Consider the following 19,134-nt stretch of genomic DNA (forward strand, 5'->3'; position numbering starts at 1 on the left):
TCTAGAGGATCAAGGTTTCGAGCCAGCCTGGGCAGGAAAGTCTGTGAGACTTCTATCTCTAATTAAGTACCAAGAAAGCTAGAATTGGAGATGTGGCTCAAGTTGTAGAGCACTAGCCTTGAGTAAAACAGCTCAAGGACAGCACCCAGGCCCTGAGTGCAAGCTATCTCTCCCGACGAAAATATCCACTGTTCTGGAGGACTGTTAATCTTATAAATTTCCAAAAGCTTTATGTGCTACCATCTGGTACTTCAGATTAGCTAAGCTCTGCTTTTCTGATGATAGTCTTTGAAAGTTAAGCTGTTTGCTTGCATAGAATTACTGAAGTCTCGGGTGTTGTAGCTGAGCTCGTGTGCGGCGGCAGCAGCACCGAGACGTTTGGCGCGATGTCTCACACCATTTTGCTGGTACAGCCTACCAAGAGGCCAGAAGGCAGAACTTATGCTGACTATGAATCTGTGAATGAATGCATGGAAGGTGTTTGTAAAATGTATGAAGAACATCTGAAGAGAATGAATCCCAACAGCCCCTCCATCACATATGATATCAGCCAGTTGTTTGATTTTATCGATGATCTGGCAGATCTCAGCTGCCTTGTTTACCGAGCTGATACCCAGACATACCAGCCCTATAACAAAGACTGGATCAAAGAAAAGATCTACGTGCTCCTTCGTCGGCAGGCCCAACAGGCTGGGAAATAATTGAGTTGGAAGCATTAGGGCACAGGGGGTGGGCTTGGAACACAGGTGTGTACAGTGTGCTATAGTGGGAGTTTGTATTACAGTGATGCTGTTTCCATTTTGTTACACTCTAGCCAAGATCGAATGTATTAGATGAAATGTGGGGATCTTTTCAATTGAAAGCCCTCATTGTATCTTTTTCTTTTCTTTTTTTTTTATTTAAACATTTTTATGATGATTTAGATAGGGAAGTTGTTCATTGACAGTTAATGTTGGTTCCAGTCCTTCAAACTGTTCCTGTCTACTTTATAACATTCAAATACTAATCCTTCAAGATGGGGTGGGATGGAAACAATTTAGTTATGTACTCAGATAAAGTCTTAGTGCAAAGTAAATAAATGTTCTTTAGTTATAAAAAACAAAAAAAAAAGAATTATTGAAGTCTCAAGGAAGCCTATAACCAGGTAGAGAAAAAGTTGTTTGTTTTTTTTTTGAGAAAAAGTTTTTTAAGGTACTATTACTTCTAGAATCTGTACATGAAAATCCACATAAAGTGAATATGCCCTGTTCTGCTTTCTGAACTTGACAGCTGTGAGATCTTGGACAAATCACTTCCTCCCTATAGGTTTTGGATGTGCTTTCTCTAGATTACAGTTTTCGGTAAAGTTTTCGGCACCGTCTCTTTTTCATCTATTCAATTCTGCTATTGCAGAGCAATATGTAAGCCCATTAATATGAATCTGTCTCAGTGAAACTTCATACACAATAAGCAGCAGTTTGAATTTGGTTAGTGAGCTATATAGTTTGCTGGTACTTGCTTTAAAGTAAAATGTCACCATTGAGAAGCAGCTTTGTTAGATAAAGGTAAAGATGTAGAAATACAGAAGCCATTGCAGTGTGAGGAGAACAAAGATGGGCACAACTGGAAAGAATTAATTGTCAACAGTCAGAAAAGTACATACATCTTGGACATTGAGTGGCTTTTCAGGTTGCACAGCCACCTATAGCCACAATTGGAACAGTGAAGATTTTGTGGGGCATTGATAAAAGAACTGACATTTTATACTGATTTTTTTGTTGTTGTTTGTTGTCATGGGATTGAACTCTCAGCCTGGGCACTGGCCCTGAGCTCTTTTACTCAAGCCTAGCACTCTACCATTTGAGCCACAGCTCCAATTCCAGTTTTTGAGTAGTTAATTGGAGATAAAGAGTTTGACTTTTCTGTCCTAGCTGGCTTCAAACCGAGATCCTCAGATCCCAGCCTCTTGAGTAGCTAGGATTACAGGTGTGAGCCACCAGTGCCTGGCTTATACTGCTCTCTTAAATCTTTGAAACTCATGGGAAAAGCTGTCAGAAGCTTTAAGCAGAGAAAAGGCATGGTCTGGCTTATTTTAAACAATTACGGGCTTTTTTTTTTATGGAGAATGACCTATAGGAAGAGGTCAGAGTAGAAGCAGAGACCAATTAGGTAGGAAATTATACCTTTTTAAACTAGGGCAGTAGTAGCTGATGAAGAGAAATAGATGCATTTCGGATGAGTTTTAGAGGTAATCTGCTAAGAGATTACCAGTTGGGAAACAGAATTGACATCAGGGAAATAGCCTAGATTTTTTTACTTAAGCAATTGGGGTAATAGTTTTTTGAGAGGGAGAGAACTAGGAGCATGTTTGTGGGGAATTAGACGTTCTGAAGGCTGTGTTATAGACTGAGCTATATCTTTTTAAAACGTTGTACTGGGGCTGGGAATATGGACTAGTGATAGAGTGCTTGCCTTGTATGCATGAAGCCCTGGGTTCAATTCCTTAGCACCACATATATAGAAAAAGCCAGAAGTGGCACTGTGGCTCAAGTGGTAGAGTGCTAGCCTTGAGCAAAAAGAAGCCAGGGACAGTGCTCAGGCCCCGAGATTACTAAAATCCTGTCCCTGGCACCTGCAGAATTAATTCTTGACTACCTTGCTTCCTTGTGTAATTAGCTGACTATTCAAGAGTTCCCAGTGATGTATCTTGACTATGCCTGGGATTTTGGCTAACTGCTGCAGATGCTGGAGGAATGAGTACTTGACTTTTTTTAGATCTCCCATATGAGAGAGAAGCCATCTCTCAGATTTGCATGATGTGGGAGCTCTGAGCTCTGCAAGGAGATTCTAGAAGTGAGTGGGGAGAAAAGCACATGTAAGAATATACACAAGTTTGAGGTCTATCCTGATGGAGCTTTTCCTGTAGCCACACATCATTGGAAACGCCTCATACAGTAACTTGGTGGTTTTGCTTTACTCCCAGGTCTATTTCTTCGGTCTATGGGGTGGAACTACAAGACAGCTAACAAAGTGTGTGAAAGCCCTAGTATATATTTTTTTAGAATATGCTCTCTCTCTTCAGTATTTTTGATGCCAGTTCTGGGGCCATCCTTGAGCTTTTGTGTTTATTTGTTTTGTTTTTTGTTGCCAGTCCTGGGGCGTGGACTCAGGGCCTGAGCACTGTCCCTGGCTTCTTTTTGCTCAAGGCTAGCATTCTACCTCTTGAGCCACAGTGCCACTTCCGGCTTTTTTCTATATATGTGGTGCTGAGGAATCAAACCCAGGGCTTCATGTATATGAGGCGAACACTTTACCACTAGGCTATATTCCCAGCCCCCTAGTACATTTTTAACCTTAAGTATTAGCATAGCTCTCAGATCTGTACCAGATCCTGAATGATAGCTTGTGGATGAGTGTTATCTAAACTCATTCTTGTTTTGAGAAGATGTCAGCAATTGAAAATCAGGCAGATCTGCTACTCCAAAAGTGATCTAAAAGTAAGTTGCTTAAAGATATCAGATCCTGAAGATCTTAGATGGGGACTTTAGAAGTTAATATCTTTCTTATTACTAAAGAAGCAATAAAAAGAACCCAAATAAAAGAAGTGTGGACTGACAACTTGTAGAACACCTGCCTAGCAAGTGTGAGGCCCTGAGTTCAAACCCTAGCACCACAAGGAACATACAGTAATTCTAGGAGGAATGGTCACTAACCACCAGAGGATGACATTTAAAAAAACAAAAAACTGGGTACTGGTGGCCTGTGCCACACAGGAGACATCTGAGGGTTGTGGTTCAAAGCCAGCTGGGGAAAGTCTTCATGAGACTCTTATTGCAAATTAACCAAACCAGGATCTTCAGATCTGAAGTGTATAGGCCTACTGTAGGCCTCCTGAGTAGCTAGGATTATAGGCATGAGCTACCATTGCCTGACTAAGTGTGCTTAATTTAAGAAGCTCTAGAAAGAGAGAAAAGCAGAAGGGAAGAAATAAAAATTCATACCTGTGGGACTCAGTAATATATACTTCAGTATTACACATTTTTTCATAGGTTTATGTTTATGCTGTTCAATTTTATATTTCTTTTGGACAGTACTGAAACCGTACATATATGTGAAGTTTTGTTTCTTTTGCAGTGTATTTATCTTTTTTTGTTGCTAAAATCCTTTAAAAGCACTGCTTACAATTTCATTTCATAGCTGATGGCACTAATGGCTCATGCCTGTAATCCTACTCAGGAGGCTGAGATCTGAGGATCATGGTTCAAGGCCAGCCCAGGCAGAAAAGTCTGTGAGACTCTTATCTCCACTAAACTACTGAGAAAAAGCCAGAAGTGGCACTGTGGTTCAAGTGGTAGAGCACTTTCCTTGTGTACAAAGAGGCTCAAGGACAATGCCCATGCCCTGAATTCAAGCCCCAGGACTGGCAATAAAAAAAGAAATTCATTTCTTAGCTGTATCTTAAATTACTGATTCCACAACTGTCTAATATTTAGGCTCATTTTGCTTATTATAAATTGTAAGTATTCGTTGGCAGTGATGTAGGAAAGTAGCCAATTCATTGCCGGTGGGGCTCTCCATTGATTGAGTTTTGCTCCAGATACTAAAAAAATTGAGAATATCAGTGTCCTTTTCGGAAGTTCAACTTCTAGGAATTTCTTCAAGGGACTCCAGGCTTTTAAATTATATCCCCTGCTTTGAACTGTCTTTTCCTTAGGATCTAAGCGCTCTTCCCACAGCAATGCTTATTTTTATGGCTTCTTCAAGAATAAGCGAATAGTTTTGTTTGACACTCTACTAGAAGAGTACTCAGTACTAAACAAGGATATCCAGGAGAAGTCTGGTATGGAAGCTCGCAGTGATGGAGAAGGGGACAATGAAGAAGTGAAAGCTAAAGTTAAAGTGAGTTCTTTTCCCAAGAGGCTCTGCCTTAGTTTCTATGGAAGTGTCTTTGATAACTCAAAGTAACACCAGTTTCTATGCAGTGAGGAGCAAATTTAGGGAGATTACCAAGTAAAAATCCCATGACCCCTTATAAAGTTCTGGTATTGTGAGAGATTACTAACTAATACATGTTGTTGTATTTTAACTACCTTGGATTTCATGCTCTTGGCTGGCATTGTGCCATTTAAGTCATGCCTCCCATCTGGCAGTTTGCTGGATGATTAGAAATGAGGCTTCACAGACTTTTTTTTTTAATGGGCCTGCTTTGAACCTCCATCCTCCAGGTTGCAGCCTCCTGAGTAGCGAGGATAACGGGTTTGAGCCACCACTTCTCAGCTTCTGGCTATTAATTGTAAGAGATATCTAGGATAGCTCTTCTCTGGAATTTTACCCTTTTGAAGACAAATATAATAACTGGAACCATCTGTCTGAAAAACAATTTAAGTAAAGGAATAATTCAAATATATATAAGCTGTATATGAAAACCTTCTTGTTGTATAAGAAAACAAGTCCTGGCTGCTAAGTGTTATAAAAGGATGCACACTTCAGAGAGATGGGTTTTATGCACTTACTTAAGTCCAAGACATTTTACCTCAGCTTCTTTTTCTTTATCTCTAGAAAAATATAAGACTTCCCATCTTTCTAGCCTGCTTTGTGAGCATCTTACTGAGTCAGTGTATGAATTTTATGAAAAGGAAGTGCTATGTAAATGTGAAAAAGAGATGGTACTTATTTCTGTCTTTATGTAAAATTAGTGTGGAAAGAAAAGAAAATCCAGTTCTGCTTAAGAGTCTACCATACATCATCAAACTTAGGATTTTTTAACTGTCATCTTATTGATAAAGTGGTATATATTTTTTTCCTAATCTAAGTTAGTATAGACTGTAAGCCTAGCAGAATTGGGGAATGTTTGTGATTCAGTCTTCCTCATTTAACCCAATGTCTCACATGGAGCGATGGTTTGGTGGCTGTTTTATTAAGCCAAGTTTTGCACAAAAGTCTGATTGTTTAAGTTAGATTCTTTGAAAGACTATTATTAAATTCAGAGTTTTCCCCTCTGTACATCACCTTGACAATAAAATTAAATTTAAAAAAACTCAAAGGTTCAAACTTTTTGCATGTTGTTGATAATTTATGTTCCTTTTATTCTTAGATTCAGAATAAGAAACAGGGATGTAAAAATGAAGAGGTACTTGCTGTACTGGGCCATGAACTGGGGCACTGGAAGTTGGGACACACGATCAAAAATATCATTATTAGCCAGGTAAGTTTAGAATGACAGTTATATTTTTACAGTTTTTATTTTAAAGCATAGCAGACCCAAGAGGTCATATAGTAGAGAACTTAATATAGACTTCAAGGTAGGTATGTTGGCACACCTCTGTAATCCTAACACTCAAGAGGCTGAGGCAGGAGAATCTCAAGTCAGGTCTCATAACAAGTCCTGGGGTTTGAACTCAGCGCCTGAGCACTGTCCCTGAGTGTCTTTTGCTCAAGGCTAGCACTCTACCACTAAGCCACATTCCTAACCCCTTAAATACTTTTTTTTAAACCTTTTTTTCCTCACTTAAAAGTAATTACATGTTCACCAAAAATGGTAGAGCTCAAAAAGAAAAAAGTAACTCCTTAGGCATAGGTCCTCTGGGTATTACTATCTTTAGCCAGCAGGTTTTCAGGCCATGGATGAAATAGTACTACCTTGTTAACTGGTTGTGTACATATGTAGCCTTAACTGATCCAGGAGTTAGGTTTTTTTTTTTTTTTTTGGTTTGTTTTGCCAGCCCTGAGCCTTGGACTTAGGGCCTGAGCACTGTCCCTGGCTTCTTTTTGCTCAAGGCTAGCACTCTGCCACTTGAGCCACAGTGCCACTCCTGGCCATTTTCTATATATGTGGTACTGGGGAATCAAACCCAGGGCTTCATGTATATGAGGTAAGCACTCTTGCCACTGGGCCATATTCCCAGCCCAAGAGTCAGTTTTTTGTTTTTGTTGTTGAGACAGTGTCTCACTATGTATACCTGGATAGCCTGAAAGTGAAGATTGTACTGCCTCATTCAGCCTCCAGAGTGCTAGGATTGCAGGTATATGCTACTGTATCTGGCTTAATTGAGTCTTCAGTAGAGCTTGGTACCTTTCTGATGATCACCTTGTTGTGGGGGATGGGTTACATGTGAAGACTTTTGAATCCCGGGGCACATTTTTGTTGCTGTACATCTTTAGGTATAAAATGACTTCCTTAGGGCTGTGAACGTGGCTTTGTTGTAAAGTGCTTGCCTAGCGTGCATGAAGCTCTGGGCCCAATTCCTCGTTACCATATAAACAGAAAAAGCCAGAAGTGGCCCTGGGGCTCAAGTGGTAGAGCTCTAGCCTTGAGCAAAAGTTGCTCAGGGACAGTGTCCAGGCCCTGAGTTCAAGCCCCAGGAATGGCAAAAGAAAAAAGGAAGAAAATGACTTCCCTAGCTTCAAATTGGTTGTATGGGTACATGGGAGGAAGACATTATGTAAATCCAAATCCAGGTTCAAATTAAGTGGTCAGTCAATAAGGAAAATCCACTGTCATTTCAGTGAGGAAAGGCTCCAGTGGAATTTACCTTCTACAAGGTAGTGGGGCTGGTACCTCAGAACTGGGGTTGATTGTGCCTTCTGATAGATTGGGCAGCTGGCTCTTGTCGGGTGGAAGGTCAGTGTTGTCCAATGCATTGACTCCCATCTCAAACACTTTGGTCACTGGTCATGAACCCCTTGATCAAGTCCTGGAGTGGCAGTAAAAATACACTGGCTGACCTCCACAGATCAGGTGTTTATACCTGATCATCATGTACCTCCTCTACCATGAAGCTCTTTGCAAACTTTTGTGTTACGCCAAGGTGCAATCTTACTGTGAGCTGTTTTCCACATACCTTTTGTCCAGCTCTCCTTGTTTTAGCCATCCTCTAGTTTGTCCCACAGCCCCCTGCTCAGCCCAACTGTTACTTGCCCACTGACAAGTATCTCCTCAGCTCAACAGATGTCTCCTCCACCGATTGGGCAGACATGATTCCTGCAGCTTTCTTCACTGAGAGTATTCCCTGTACCATTGCTTGCCTTCCAAGACCATCCCTCAGCAGTTCTGTAATGCCACAGCTGACTATTCTCAGCCAGTACCACCATATTGCTACTTATATAATACGTTTTATTTTTTTCCTTCTCAGTTAAATGACTCTAGGGGATTCCCTATGAGTAAGAACTGATTGAAGGGTGGTGTATTGGCAGGAATGGACATACTGCAGAGCAGGAACACACACTCGTTAACTTCTTCCTACCTTCATAGCCTATTTGCTTCATTTGCATGCCTGTGCAACTTCTGTCACCTGATGAGTGATGGCTCCAGCCTGTCTAATGATAGGCGGCTTTACATAGCTCAGGTATCTCATGGCCAGGATTTCAGTCTCCAGTAGGGAGCAGTAGCAAACCAGAACTTAATTTTCAGGAAGACTCTGGTCACTTGACAAAAATATATGCATAGTCTCCTAAGTGTGGACATTGTCACTGGGTGTTTTCTGTGGGGCTTGCTGTGGTGCATGCACTGAGTTATCAAGGCCAAGCACCAGAGCAGCTTTATTTTATTCCGGGTGGTGGGCAAACCTCATAGTTCAAGCTGCATTCTATGCAACAGCTTCTTGAGATAGCTGGTAAATAGTTTGAATAGCACACTTAAATATGGTAGGTGTGGCTACTCTGAGTTCCTGATCTGCTTAGGGAAAATAATGGCATTTGTTCTCCAACTTTACTTTAAATATAGACCCCACCCCCTTCATTTATTGGTAAATATAGGTCTTGTCCTCCCCCACCTCCCATCCCTTTCTCCTTGGCCTTTGTAATAAATGATTCAGTACTGCTCCAGCAGTCCTAAAGAAACTTAAAGGAGCTCAAGGAGCTTCCACATTAAGGTCAGATGGGCTTGGTGTCTGATCATGGTCTCATAAAGCAGAATCTGTTCTGGTCTTTTAATACTCTTTTGCTGTTGGCCATGTCAGACTCAGTTATAAAAGGCTCAAGTCAATCCTACCACTGTAGAAAATTGTATGGTTTAAATATTTGGTGAATTTTTTTCTTTTGAGAATATAAGGGGAAAATTATAAAACTAAACATCCTCCTTAAAATCATACCATGATATTTTGGTTTTATTTTTGTGATATTGTTTATCCCACAAATGAAATCAGCTTAGTAATAACCTAAAATTTTATGTCCTCTCTTCTAGATGAATTCTTTCCTGTGTTTTTTCTTGTTTGCTGTATTAATTGGTCGGAAGGAACTTTTTGCTGCATTTGGTTTTTATGACAACCAACCCACTCTAATTGGACTGTTGATCATCTTTCAGTTTATTTTTTCGCCTTACAATGAGGTAATGTATAGTCTTCAAAACGATATTACATATTTCCTTGTATGTTTCTAATCTGGAACTCAGATGGAGGTTGCCATTTCTGGGGTTTGAACTTGGGGCTTTGCTTTGTCAGCTGGCACTATACTTTTGAACCACGCCTTTTAGATAGATGTGGAGTTTTATAATAGTATAAAAAGAAATCAATAAATTATAATGTATAGTTTTAAAAAGAAGATGAAACAATCTATTAGCCTCTGATTTATTGATTGGCCAGAAATAGAGAATCACAGAATAATGGTAAGTCCAAATAAAGAAAAAAAATAGACTTTAGTCTTGAAATCCTTGATAGAAATCATGTACCTCAGAGATTAGTAGATGGAGATAACTATTGGAATGCCATATCCTAGGTGATGTATTCACCAGTGCTGAGATGAAACTCTTTCATGTATGAAGCATGTGTAGAGCAAGTTTGAACAGTTCAAATAGGGTAAAGGCATCTTCCTAGGGAAAATGGGGTAATTGCTATTGTAGAGAATTTGAGAGAGAATAATCATAGCTACTCAGGATACTGAGAACTGAGGATCAAGATTTGGAACCATCCTAGGCAGAGAAATCCATAAGACTCTTTTCTTCAGTTAACCAGAAAAAAGCTGAAAGTGCAGGTTGTGCCTCAAGTAGAGCACCAACTGTGAGTAAAAAAGCCAATCATGAGAGCAAGGCCCAGAATACTAGCATAAGAGGGATGAGGAGAGTGATGAAAGAAGTGACATTGATCAAGATGCATTGCACTCATAAACTGATTTGTTGATTAGTAACTCCTTTTTACAACTAGTTGAAGATAATAAAAATATAGTTTAAAAAAACAGAGGGTCTGGGAATGTGGCTTAGCCGTTGAGTGCTTGCCTAGCATGTATGAAGCCCTGGGTTCGATTCCTCAGCACTATATACACAGAAAAAGCCGAAAGTGCCATTGTGGCAGAATAAGAAGAGTGCTAGCCTTGAGCAAAAAGAAGCCAGGGGCAGTGCTCAGGCCCTGAGTCCCAAGCTCCAGGGGACTAAAGGCATGGCTCGAGTGGTAGAGTGCTTACCATGCAAGCATGAGGCTTTGAGTTCAACCCTTGGTGCTGCCAAAAAAAAAATATGAAAACCTTCAACAAAGATGGTAGGTACTAGTTGGCATCCTCTATGTTTGTATTTATGTGTTACAGAGGGAATGAATGAACAGTTTGGGAACCTAAAATAGAGATGGAGGTAGGGTATGTAAGAAGAATTGAGGGCTGGGAATATGGCCTAGTGGCAAGAGTGCTTGCCTTGTATACATGAAGCCCTGGGTTCGATTCCCCAGCACCACGTATATAGAAAGAAACGGCCAGAAGTGGCACTGTGGCTCAAGTGGCAGAGTGCTAGCCTTGAGCAAAAAGAAGCCAGGGACAGTGCTCAGGCCCTGACTCCAAGGCCCAGGACTGGCAAAAATAAAAAATTAACAAAAAAAATTGAGATATAAATGTATTGAAGCCAGTTAATGAACTCTTATGAGAATGTGGGATCTTGCTATGTTGCCCACATTAGTTTCAAACTCTTGGACTCAAGCCAACTTTCCTGCCTTAGTCTTCAAGTACACTACTATACCTGCCTCAGTTAATGTTTCTATCCCAAAAAGTACATTCAAGGTTTGAAAACTTGAGACAGAATTAGATGATTTTAGAAACTTTGACTTTATTTGGAAATTTATTTACTAATTGGACAGATTTGAAAAAAATCTTTGTTTAAACATTTATATAAAAATATTTTATGTTAAGAAATAGACATTGTGAAGGCTAGGAATATAGCTCAGTGATAGAATGCTTGCGTAGTGTGTGTAAGGCCCTGGCTTTAATCCCAAGCACTTCCTAAGAAAGGAAGGGAAGAAGGGAGAGAAGGAAGAGACATGTCATTTAATTTTCAGTACAAAAACTACTCTTTTTCCTCAGAATTTGTGTGTGTGTGTGTGTGTGTGTGTGTATACCAGTACTAGGACTTGAATTCAAAGCCTTATACTCTTTGCTCAGGGTTGGCATTCTACCACTTGAAGTACTGCTCTACTTCCAGTTTTTTACTGGTTAATTGGAGGTAAAAATTTGGCGGAGGTTTTTTTCCCCCCATGCTGGCTTTGAACTCAGATCTGAAGATGTAAGTCTCCTGAGAGTATAGCTAGGTTTATAGCCATGAGTCACTAGAACTCAGCTTAGAATTTAATTAATTTTAAGTGAAAATTCCTTTTATAATGGTTGTCAGAAACTGTGTACATATATGCATGTGGTGTGTAAGTATCACAGTGAAACTCCTAGGTAATTAATTCGTGCTAATGAGTGTGTGTGTGTGTGTGTGTGTGTGTGTGTGTGTGTGTGTGTGTGTGCTTTGAACTCAGGGCCTGGGTGCTGTTCCTCAGTTTTTCTACTCAAGGTTAACCTCTAGCATTTGAACCACAGCTGCTCTATTCTTGGGGGGGGGGGTGTGTGTGTGTGTGTGTGTGTGTGTGTGTGTGTGTGTGTGTGTGTGTGTGTGTGTGTGTGTGTGTGTGTGTGTGTGTGTGTGTGTGTGTGTGTGTGTGTGTGTGTGTGTGTGTGTGTGTGTGTGTGTGTGTGTGTGTGTGTGTGTGCGCGCGCACGTGTGTTTATTGAAGATTAGAGGACTTTCTTGCCTGGGCTGGCTTCAAACCACGATCCTCAGATTTCAGCCTTCTGAGTGGCTAGGATTACAGGTGTGAGTTACCTGTGCCCAGCTTAATAAAAAATTGTTAATGGAATTACATCCAGATGCAAGTGGCTCACATCTATAATCCAATCCTAGCTACTCAGGAGGCTGAGATCTAAGGATTTCAATTTGAAGTCAGCCCTAGCAGGAAACTCAGCTCCAGTTAGCTACCAAAAAAAGCCAGTAGAGCTGTGGCTCAAGTGGTAGAGTGCTAGCATTTATCAACAACAACAAATCTTAGGAACGGTGTCCAGGCCATGAATTCAAGGCCCAGGGCTGGCACCAAAAAAAAAAAAAAGAAGTAAATGTGTAATTATTCTGATCTTACTGCTTTAGCTTAGAACACTTAAAGAAAATTCAGTTTGAGTCAGAAGGCTGAGGCAGGAGGACCATAAGTTCAGAGCCAATTTGGGCTACATAGGAAGACACTGCTCCCCGACCCTATTCCCTAAAAAAAAAATTCAGTTTTGGAAATTATTGTTGGAGGCTGTGAGCATGTTTTGAAAGGTGGATAAATGGTGAAGGATATTAAGAAAGAAAAAACAAAATGGCCTGAGTACATGAGTCGGATGTGACTTGGAAAGATGGTGTGCATTAAGTCTACATCACCAAGGAGAGGTGCACTGCATCCACAGCTGCTCAGCCTCCGGGGGCCTTCCCAGCTCCCCTCCTTCCCAGAGAGCTGCCCCTCCCTCAGCCTCTCAGTGAGAAGTATGGAGAGTGCCCATGTCAGGGCCTGGCACATGGCAGAATCTCATAGACGGTCATTTTATAGGAAGGGGGACTTTCATGTGGATGTATATCTATTTGGGTCTGTTTGTTGGGGGAGAAAAGCTGAATTTGTCACTGCTTTCTCACCCTTAGTTCCTAATTGTAGTGTTTCCCTGTCTAGCTGCTGTTCCTTGTATTGTAGGCCAAACTTTCCATACCCCAGCCTTTGACACTTGGGGTGATGATAAGGATACTGTGGATGATAAGGGGCTGAAGCACTGTCCTTTCCTGTTTCAGGTTCTTTCTTTCTGCCTAACAGTCCTGAGCCGAAGGTTTGAGTTTCAAGCTGATGCATTTGCCAAGAAACTGGGGAAGGCCAAAGACTTATATTCTGCTTTGATCAAACTAAACAAAGACAACTTGGGATTCCCAGTTTCTGACTGGTTATTTTCAATGTGGCATTATTCTCATCCTCCACTACTAGAGAGACTTCAAGCTTTGAAAAATACAAAGCAAGACTGAGGTGCTCATGTTCTGTGACTGGAGGCATTTCTGATTATTTCTGTCCTGGTTCCAGCTCTTGATGTTTTTAAATTCTTTTTTTTTTTTTTTAAAGAAGAATGATTGAGTACAGAAAAGTCCAGATTTAAATACATTTAATATCTCATTTCAAAAATAATTTTAAGCTATTCTTACAACATTGTAAAAAATTTGAGGCTTACTGTTTTTAAAAGCATAGTTTTATCTTTGACATTTGATTTACCATCTCTGTAAATTCTTTAACAAAACACAAAGCTGTTTTATGTGTACACTTCTGCAGGATCTGATGGGGGGGGCACCACCTGAGGCCTTCGGCAGAGCAGGTACTGCATCTCCCATGCTGCCCACACCTGAGTTGAAGTCTCTTTTTATACCTTCATGCTGTTATGACTTAAGCTAGCCAATCAGTGATTTAAATTAGAATGAAAAATAATAATTGATAAGGCTGTTACTTAAATGAAAGTCATTAAGACGTGTGTGCTACTGTGTCACCAAATTTCAAGTCTCTTGTGTTGCACACTGATCAGGAATTTTTTAACAGTGCTTTCAAAGTAGAAATTATGTACAGGATGTTTTAAATCGACTTTTGGGTTTGCTTTTAAGAAAAATCTCAAGTTTTATCTTTCCTCCCACCTGGTGAAATGGTTCCATTAGGAGCCTTTTCTTATTCTCTTTCCCCTCCGCCCCCCCCCCCCCCAATAAATAGTATTTCCTTTCACTAATCAGAAATTGCCATTTTGTACAAGTCTTACAATGTTCAAAGTGGCAGAACATCAAAGGAAGATGAAATGACATTTGAGAAGACATAAAGGTATTGCAGATTGTCTTATTACAGGCAAAGACATAGTTTTCTATCTCTTTTAAGAACAGAAGTTTGTTTTTATTTTTGTAAATTTTATCAGTAAATACTAAGCACTGTTTAATTAGGCCTGATTCCATTTTTTAAAATTGTAGTTCTTGATATTATTTCAGAAAAAGAGTTCATGAAATCTTTCCAGTTATACAGGCTTTGTGTGACCGCTTTGCACCTCTGTCCACTTCTGAATGAAGACTCACTTGGTAGCTGATGGTCTTCTCATGAGAACATTTAGCTTTTGCGCGTTTTCTCCCAAGGGGGCTCCACCATGCCTTTTGTATCTGGCTGTAAAGTCTTATGCTCAGCTGACATTTGAATGGTATCTTCATGTGGAAATATAAAAGTCTAGCACTGCATTATTTTTTTTCCTACTGCTAAAACAGAGCAGTCTCATGGTTTTTATCCATCCAGCAGTCTTTTTCCTATAAATTCATGCCCAGATAATTGCCTTTCCTTCCTTCTGTGCCTTTTAATACAAATTTCAGTTCTGCACAAGTAAAACATTAAAAATTGCCAATGCAGATTTATGTACTCTGTCTTTAGTTTGATGTGACTTGTGTGTCCTGTGTTTGTTATCTAGAGGAATAGCGTGGTAGCACGTGGAGAATCATGCAAAAGAATAGCTGTAACACTGAGTGCTGGTAATCCGATCACCATGCCTCCCAGAGTCCTCCCCGCAGCCTTCCTCCCCACTCCAGAGCATTACTGGTTCTCACTGATGCTTCCTCCAAAGCTTCATTTGGATTTACTTTTTTTTTTTTAGCATTAATTATTTTTAATTGTTATTGTAAAGATGATTTACAAAGGGGTTACCATTTCACAAGTCAGGTAATTCTCCTTTTTTTTTTTTTGTTTGGTCAGTTGTGGGGCTTGACCTCTGGGCCTGGGCACTGTCCCTGAGCTCTTCAACTCAAAACCAGTGCTCTACCACTTGAGCCAGAGCGCCAGTTCTGGTTTTTTGGTGGTTAAGTAGAGATAAGAGTCTCACAGACTTTCCCAGCCTGGGCTGGCTCTGAACTGCGATCCTCAGATCTCAGCCTCCTGAGTAGCTAATTCTCCATTTTTATAATTTCAAATGGTTTCGAGTCTGCCTACTCCATTTGCCTCTTTGGTCCTCCTCATGTATGGCATCAGGAATCAGCTTTTTAATATGTGACTGACTGGATGGCTGAGGTGTAGGGTAGGTCAGAAGGAGACTTGTGGGGCTCCTAAGATACTGAGCAGTAAGGGAGAAAGTAGGGAGCTAACCAAGGAAAGAAAGTGGTAAACTGCATTGCCATGCCTGACAGACATGAGGAGGATGGGATCAAAGCCTTGAGTAAATTGGCCTGAGCCTGGAAGGGTTGATCTCTGTGTTCAAGGCAGAATCTGATGAGGGTGGGGGTGACTTAGATCTTTGCTGAAGTCTAATAAGTAAATTCTGCCTCTATTTGTGTAAGAGCAGAATTCAGTTGCTTTAGTGATGGTTTCCATTGGTTCCTAAACATGAAGTATTGCCCTCTGAGACCACATACTTGTTATGCTGGGTACAGTTTGATAGCAGGTCACATGGCTAGGAGAAAATGGGTTCTTCTGTTATCCATAATAGTTTACTAAACAGTTTGACTTCAGAAGAGTAGGCATGTACCATGTATTCTAAACTCCCATGGTTTAGGAAACCAAGACTGCTTCTACTTCATGAGCAGATCACTGTCCTGTCTTTTGTGTCGAAGATCTCTGGTGCTAAATAACAGTTAAGACTGGGGAAGGGGACTGGGAATGTGGCTTAGTGGCAGAGTGTTTGCTTAGCATGCCTGAAGCCCTGAGTTTGATTCCTCAGTACCACATACACAGAAAAAGCTGGAAGTGGTGCCGTGCTCAAGTGGTAGAGTGTTAGCCTTCAGCAAAAGAAACTCAGGGACAGTACCCGGGCCCTGAGTTCAAGCCCCAGGACTGACAGAAATTTTTTTTTTAAAGGCAAGGTACAATAGTGTCCCCTTACCATGGTTTTACTTTCTGACCACAATGCAAAAATACTATCTTTAGCCTTTGAAGTGAGACCATTCCCATAACTTTATTACAGCCTATTGTTAAGGTTGTATTTTATGTTACTGCTGATCTCTTATTGTGCCTGATATGTAAGCTAAAGTTTTTCATGTATGTATGATAGAAAAAAAAATGTGATATGTCTTAATGACAGGGTGGTCTACCAAGGTGTTTAGGGGCATCTTAGAAAAAGAACTGCAAATGTAAAAGGCCTTAACATGGGAGTCAGCCTGGAGAGCCTGACTAGTGTGCAGAGAGGCTGGCATGCCGTGGAAGAGGCATGGGAGATGAGGTAGGGGGAGGACAGTTTTCAGGGCCTGGAATGCCTTTGTTAAGAATACTGGCTTTTACTGGGTGTGGTGGGAAACTGCTGCAGTTTTGGAACTGTAGTCTGACTTAACAGAATTACTCTGGTTTCTATGTTAGGAGCAAAAGTGGAAGCAGGGGATGATTGCTGGGTCTCCCTATGTTGGTTCTAGACAGTTGGGCGAGGGGGCCCTGGGGGAGCAGTGTTGAACTTTTACAAGGAGTCGGCCACCTTGCTGCAGTGTCCTTCCTGTTAGACTTCCTAAATCCCTTTTCCTAAAAGCAGACTCGGGGGGGTCTAGTTCCAACCCTTTGTTTTGGGTAAAGGGATCTAATCTAGGGCCTCATGCATGCTAGGTATGTTCTGTACCACTGAACTGTGCCCCCAGTCCTCTACTTCCTGTTGTGTTGGACTTTTTTGCCTCCCAAGATGCATCTGTGCTTGGTGGTGTGATGAACCATGGGAACAAGTTGAGCCATCAGGAATACACCTAGTTCTATACAAGCTGAGCCCAAGTCCCTGCCCCTAGCAGGGTGATGAGTTGAGTCTACTGAACATACTACTTACTTAATAAATACTGAACAACTGCTATGTCCCATCTCAGACACTAATGGAGAATAGAATAGCAAATAAAGCCAGGCGAGGTAGCTCAGATCTATAGTCCTAGCTACTGAGTAGGCTGAGATCTAAGGATCATGTTTTGAAGCCAGCCTGGGCAGTAAAACCTATGAGACTCTTATCTCTAGTAAATTACCAAAAAGGCCAAAAGTGGAGCTATGGCTCAAGTTATAGAGCACTGGCCTTGAGTACAAAAGCATCAGGAACAGCACCCAGGTGCAGAGTTCAAGCCCGAGGACTGGCACAAAAACAAAAAGAATAGCAGATGAGAAAAAAAAGTCCTGCTTTCGTGGAGCTCATGTTTTAGGTGGAGTGGTGAGATGTGCTGAGAAACTAGCATGCAGGGGATCTGGAATATCAGGATAGGGTCCAGGGTGAGGTTACTCTGAGTAAAAGCTTGAAGCAAGAGGTCTGCAGGTGGTTGGAGGGTGCAGGGGAGATAGCATTTCAAGCAATCGGATGGTCAGTACGTGTGGCACAGCATGTTTGGGGATCAGCTTAGCCCATCCTGGCATGGCTTGAGTAGAATGGACCAGAAACCTGAGCACCAGAGTGTGGTCAGAGAGGCATGTGGGAGACCTGAAGATCACATTAAGTGATCTGAGTGAACTCGGCTACCCATCAGGAAGTCTTATGAAGGGCACTGGTCCTTGGGCCTTAGTCCCCTTTCAGCCCTTTCAAATGCCTGAGTCACAGAAATGAAATTACCAGCATATGGCATTTGTGAATCACCTTCTTGGGTAGCAAACTATCTAGTGGACTTGGTCTCAGAAAGTCACTGAGAGGGACAAGGAAAGGACTCCGGTTCCATGCAAAGAAGTTTCAAGGAGCAAGCTGGTTCTCAAGGTCCAGTGTGAACCAGGTGTAGTCCAGCCTAGAAAAGGGAAAGGCCTTCCATCACCACTCCAGTGAGTATAGAGAACTTGCTAGAGACAAAGCTCATGGCTTTCAGCCCCTTCCCTTCCTCCACGAGGCCCTGGAATCTGCCTTCCATGGGTCGCATGCAGCAGGGGCCTTCGGTGGACTCTGGAATGCAATAACAAGGACCCACCAAAGCACAGGGCAAAGACACTTTGGTGACCTTTGGTGTTTTCCCACCTAATCCTTCTTGGGTGTCCCTGGACTAGGTTAAGTGGTTGTGGTGTCGCTTGTGCTAAGTAGGTGTGTTGAGGGGCAGGGAGGGATGATGATGGGCATGTTTTGAGGTCAGGGAGAACCAGGCTTCAGTGGTAGCCTTGTGTCTTTGAGATGGGCTGGGGTTGACACAATGCTTCACTGGGGGGCAACACATGCCTAAATCAAGCCTGAAACAAAGGAGTTGGTTACTCCTTGAATTCAGAAGCTCCTGGTTATCCCACAGAGAGATGGGCCAGGAGCCTCTAGACATGGGAGTTTTCTTCCCAAGCCTACGAGCGCCTGGAAGAAAACAGCTGGACCTTCCAGTCACTCCAAGATCCTATCCCAGAGCCAGCTCACTCAGCACTGAAACTCAGGGGCCCTCGACATGCCAGGTCCTGGCAAGACATAGGTGTGCTACGCTTCGGCTAAACATGATGTGGTTGAAACTTTCATCTCCAAAGATGTTCCTCAAATAGGCCATTCTATACCAGTGCACACAAAGGCTGTGCCCTGATGAAGATGCCCCATGTTCTCCCTCCCTCCTGGAACCTTTGAATTCCCACCCTGCCTGGGCAGCAGAGGCCACAACCTCCCATCTCCATCTGTAAAAAGCTGAGCCTTGCCGGGCTGTGGTGGCTCACGCCTGTAATCCTACTCAGGAGTTAGGAGGCTGAGATAGGAGGATTGTAGTTCAAAGCCAGGCCAGGCAGGAAAGTTCTTGAGATTCTGGTCTCCAATTAACCACCAGAAAACTGAAAGTGGCACTGTGGCTCAAAGTAGAGTGCTATTCTTGAGCAAAAGAATTCAGGGACAAGGCTAGGAATATGGCCTCGTGGCAAGAGTGCTTGCCTCATATACATGAAGCCCTGGGTTCGATTCCCCAGCACCACGTATATAGAAAATGGCCATAGGTGGCGCTGTGGCTCAAGTGGCAGAGGGCTA

General features: G+C 41.8%; 2 protein-coding genes and 1 non-coding gene across 3 annotated transcripts in view; all 3 read left to right on the forward strand.

The window, feature by feature from the left end:
* Zmpste24 (zinc metallopeptidase STE24) overlaps positions 1-13,334 on the forward strand; it is a 28,132-nt gene extending 14,798 nt beyond the window's left edge. Inside the window, exons 7-10 of the mRNA XM_048350992.1 lie at positions 4,694-4,878; positions 6,074-6,184; positions 9,161-9,304; positions 13,025-13,334. Coding sequence (XP_048206949.1) covers positions 4,694-4,878; positions 6,074-6,184; positions 9,161-9,304; positions 13,025-13,249 — 665 coding nt within the window. The 3' untranslated portion in view covers positions 13,250-13,334. The remainder of the gene's footprint in view (positions 1-4,693; positions 4,879-6,073; positions 6,185-9,160; positions 9,305-13,024) is intronic.
* LOC125354980 (enhancer of rudimentary homolog) lies at positions 345-952 on the forward strand. The gene has a single exon (XM_048350993.1). It carries the CDS (start codon positions 387-389, stop codon positions 699-701), a length of 315 nt encoding a protein of 104 aa, XP_048206950.1. The 5' UTR covers positions 345-386; the 3' UTR covers positions 702-952.
* Positions 2,872-3,003, forward strand: LOC125355804. Its single transcript, XR_007211737.1, has one exon. It is a non-coding gene; the product is annotated as a small nucleolar RNA SNORA18 (small nucleolar RNA).
* Positions 13,335-19,134: the final 5,800 nt, after the last annotated feature.

Source organism: Perognathus longimembris, chromosome 7, assembly GCF_023159225.1.
Source record: "Perognathus longimembris pacificus isolate PPM17 chromosome 7, ASM2315922v1, whole genome shotgun sequence".
Classification (NCBI taxonomy): Eukaryota; Metazoa; Chordata; class Mammalia; order Rodentia; family Heteromyidae; genus Perognathus; species Perognathus longimembris.

Bases quoted from the DNA above. Each gene is read 5' to 3' on its own strand.
- LOC125354980 (XM_048350993.1), top strand. From the start codon at position 387: ATGTCTCACACCATTTTGCTGGTACAGCCTACCAAGAGGCCAGAAGGC.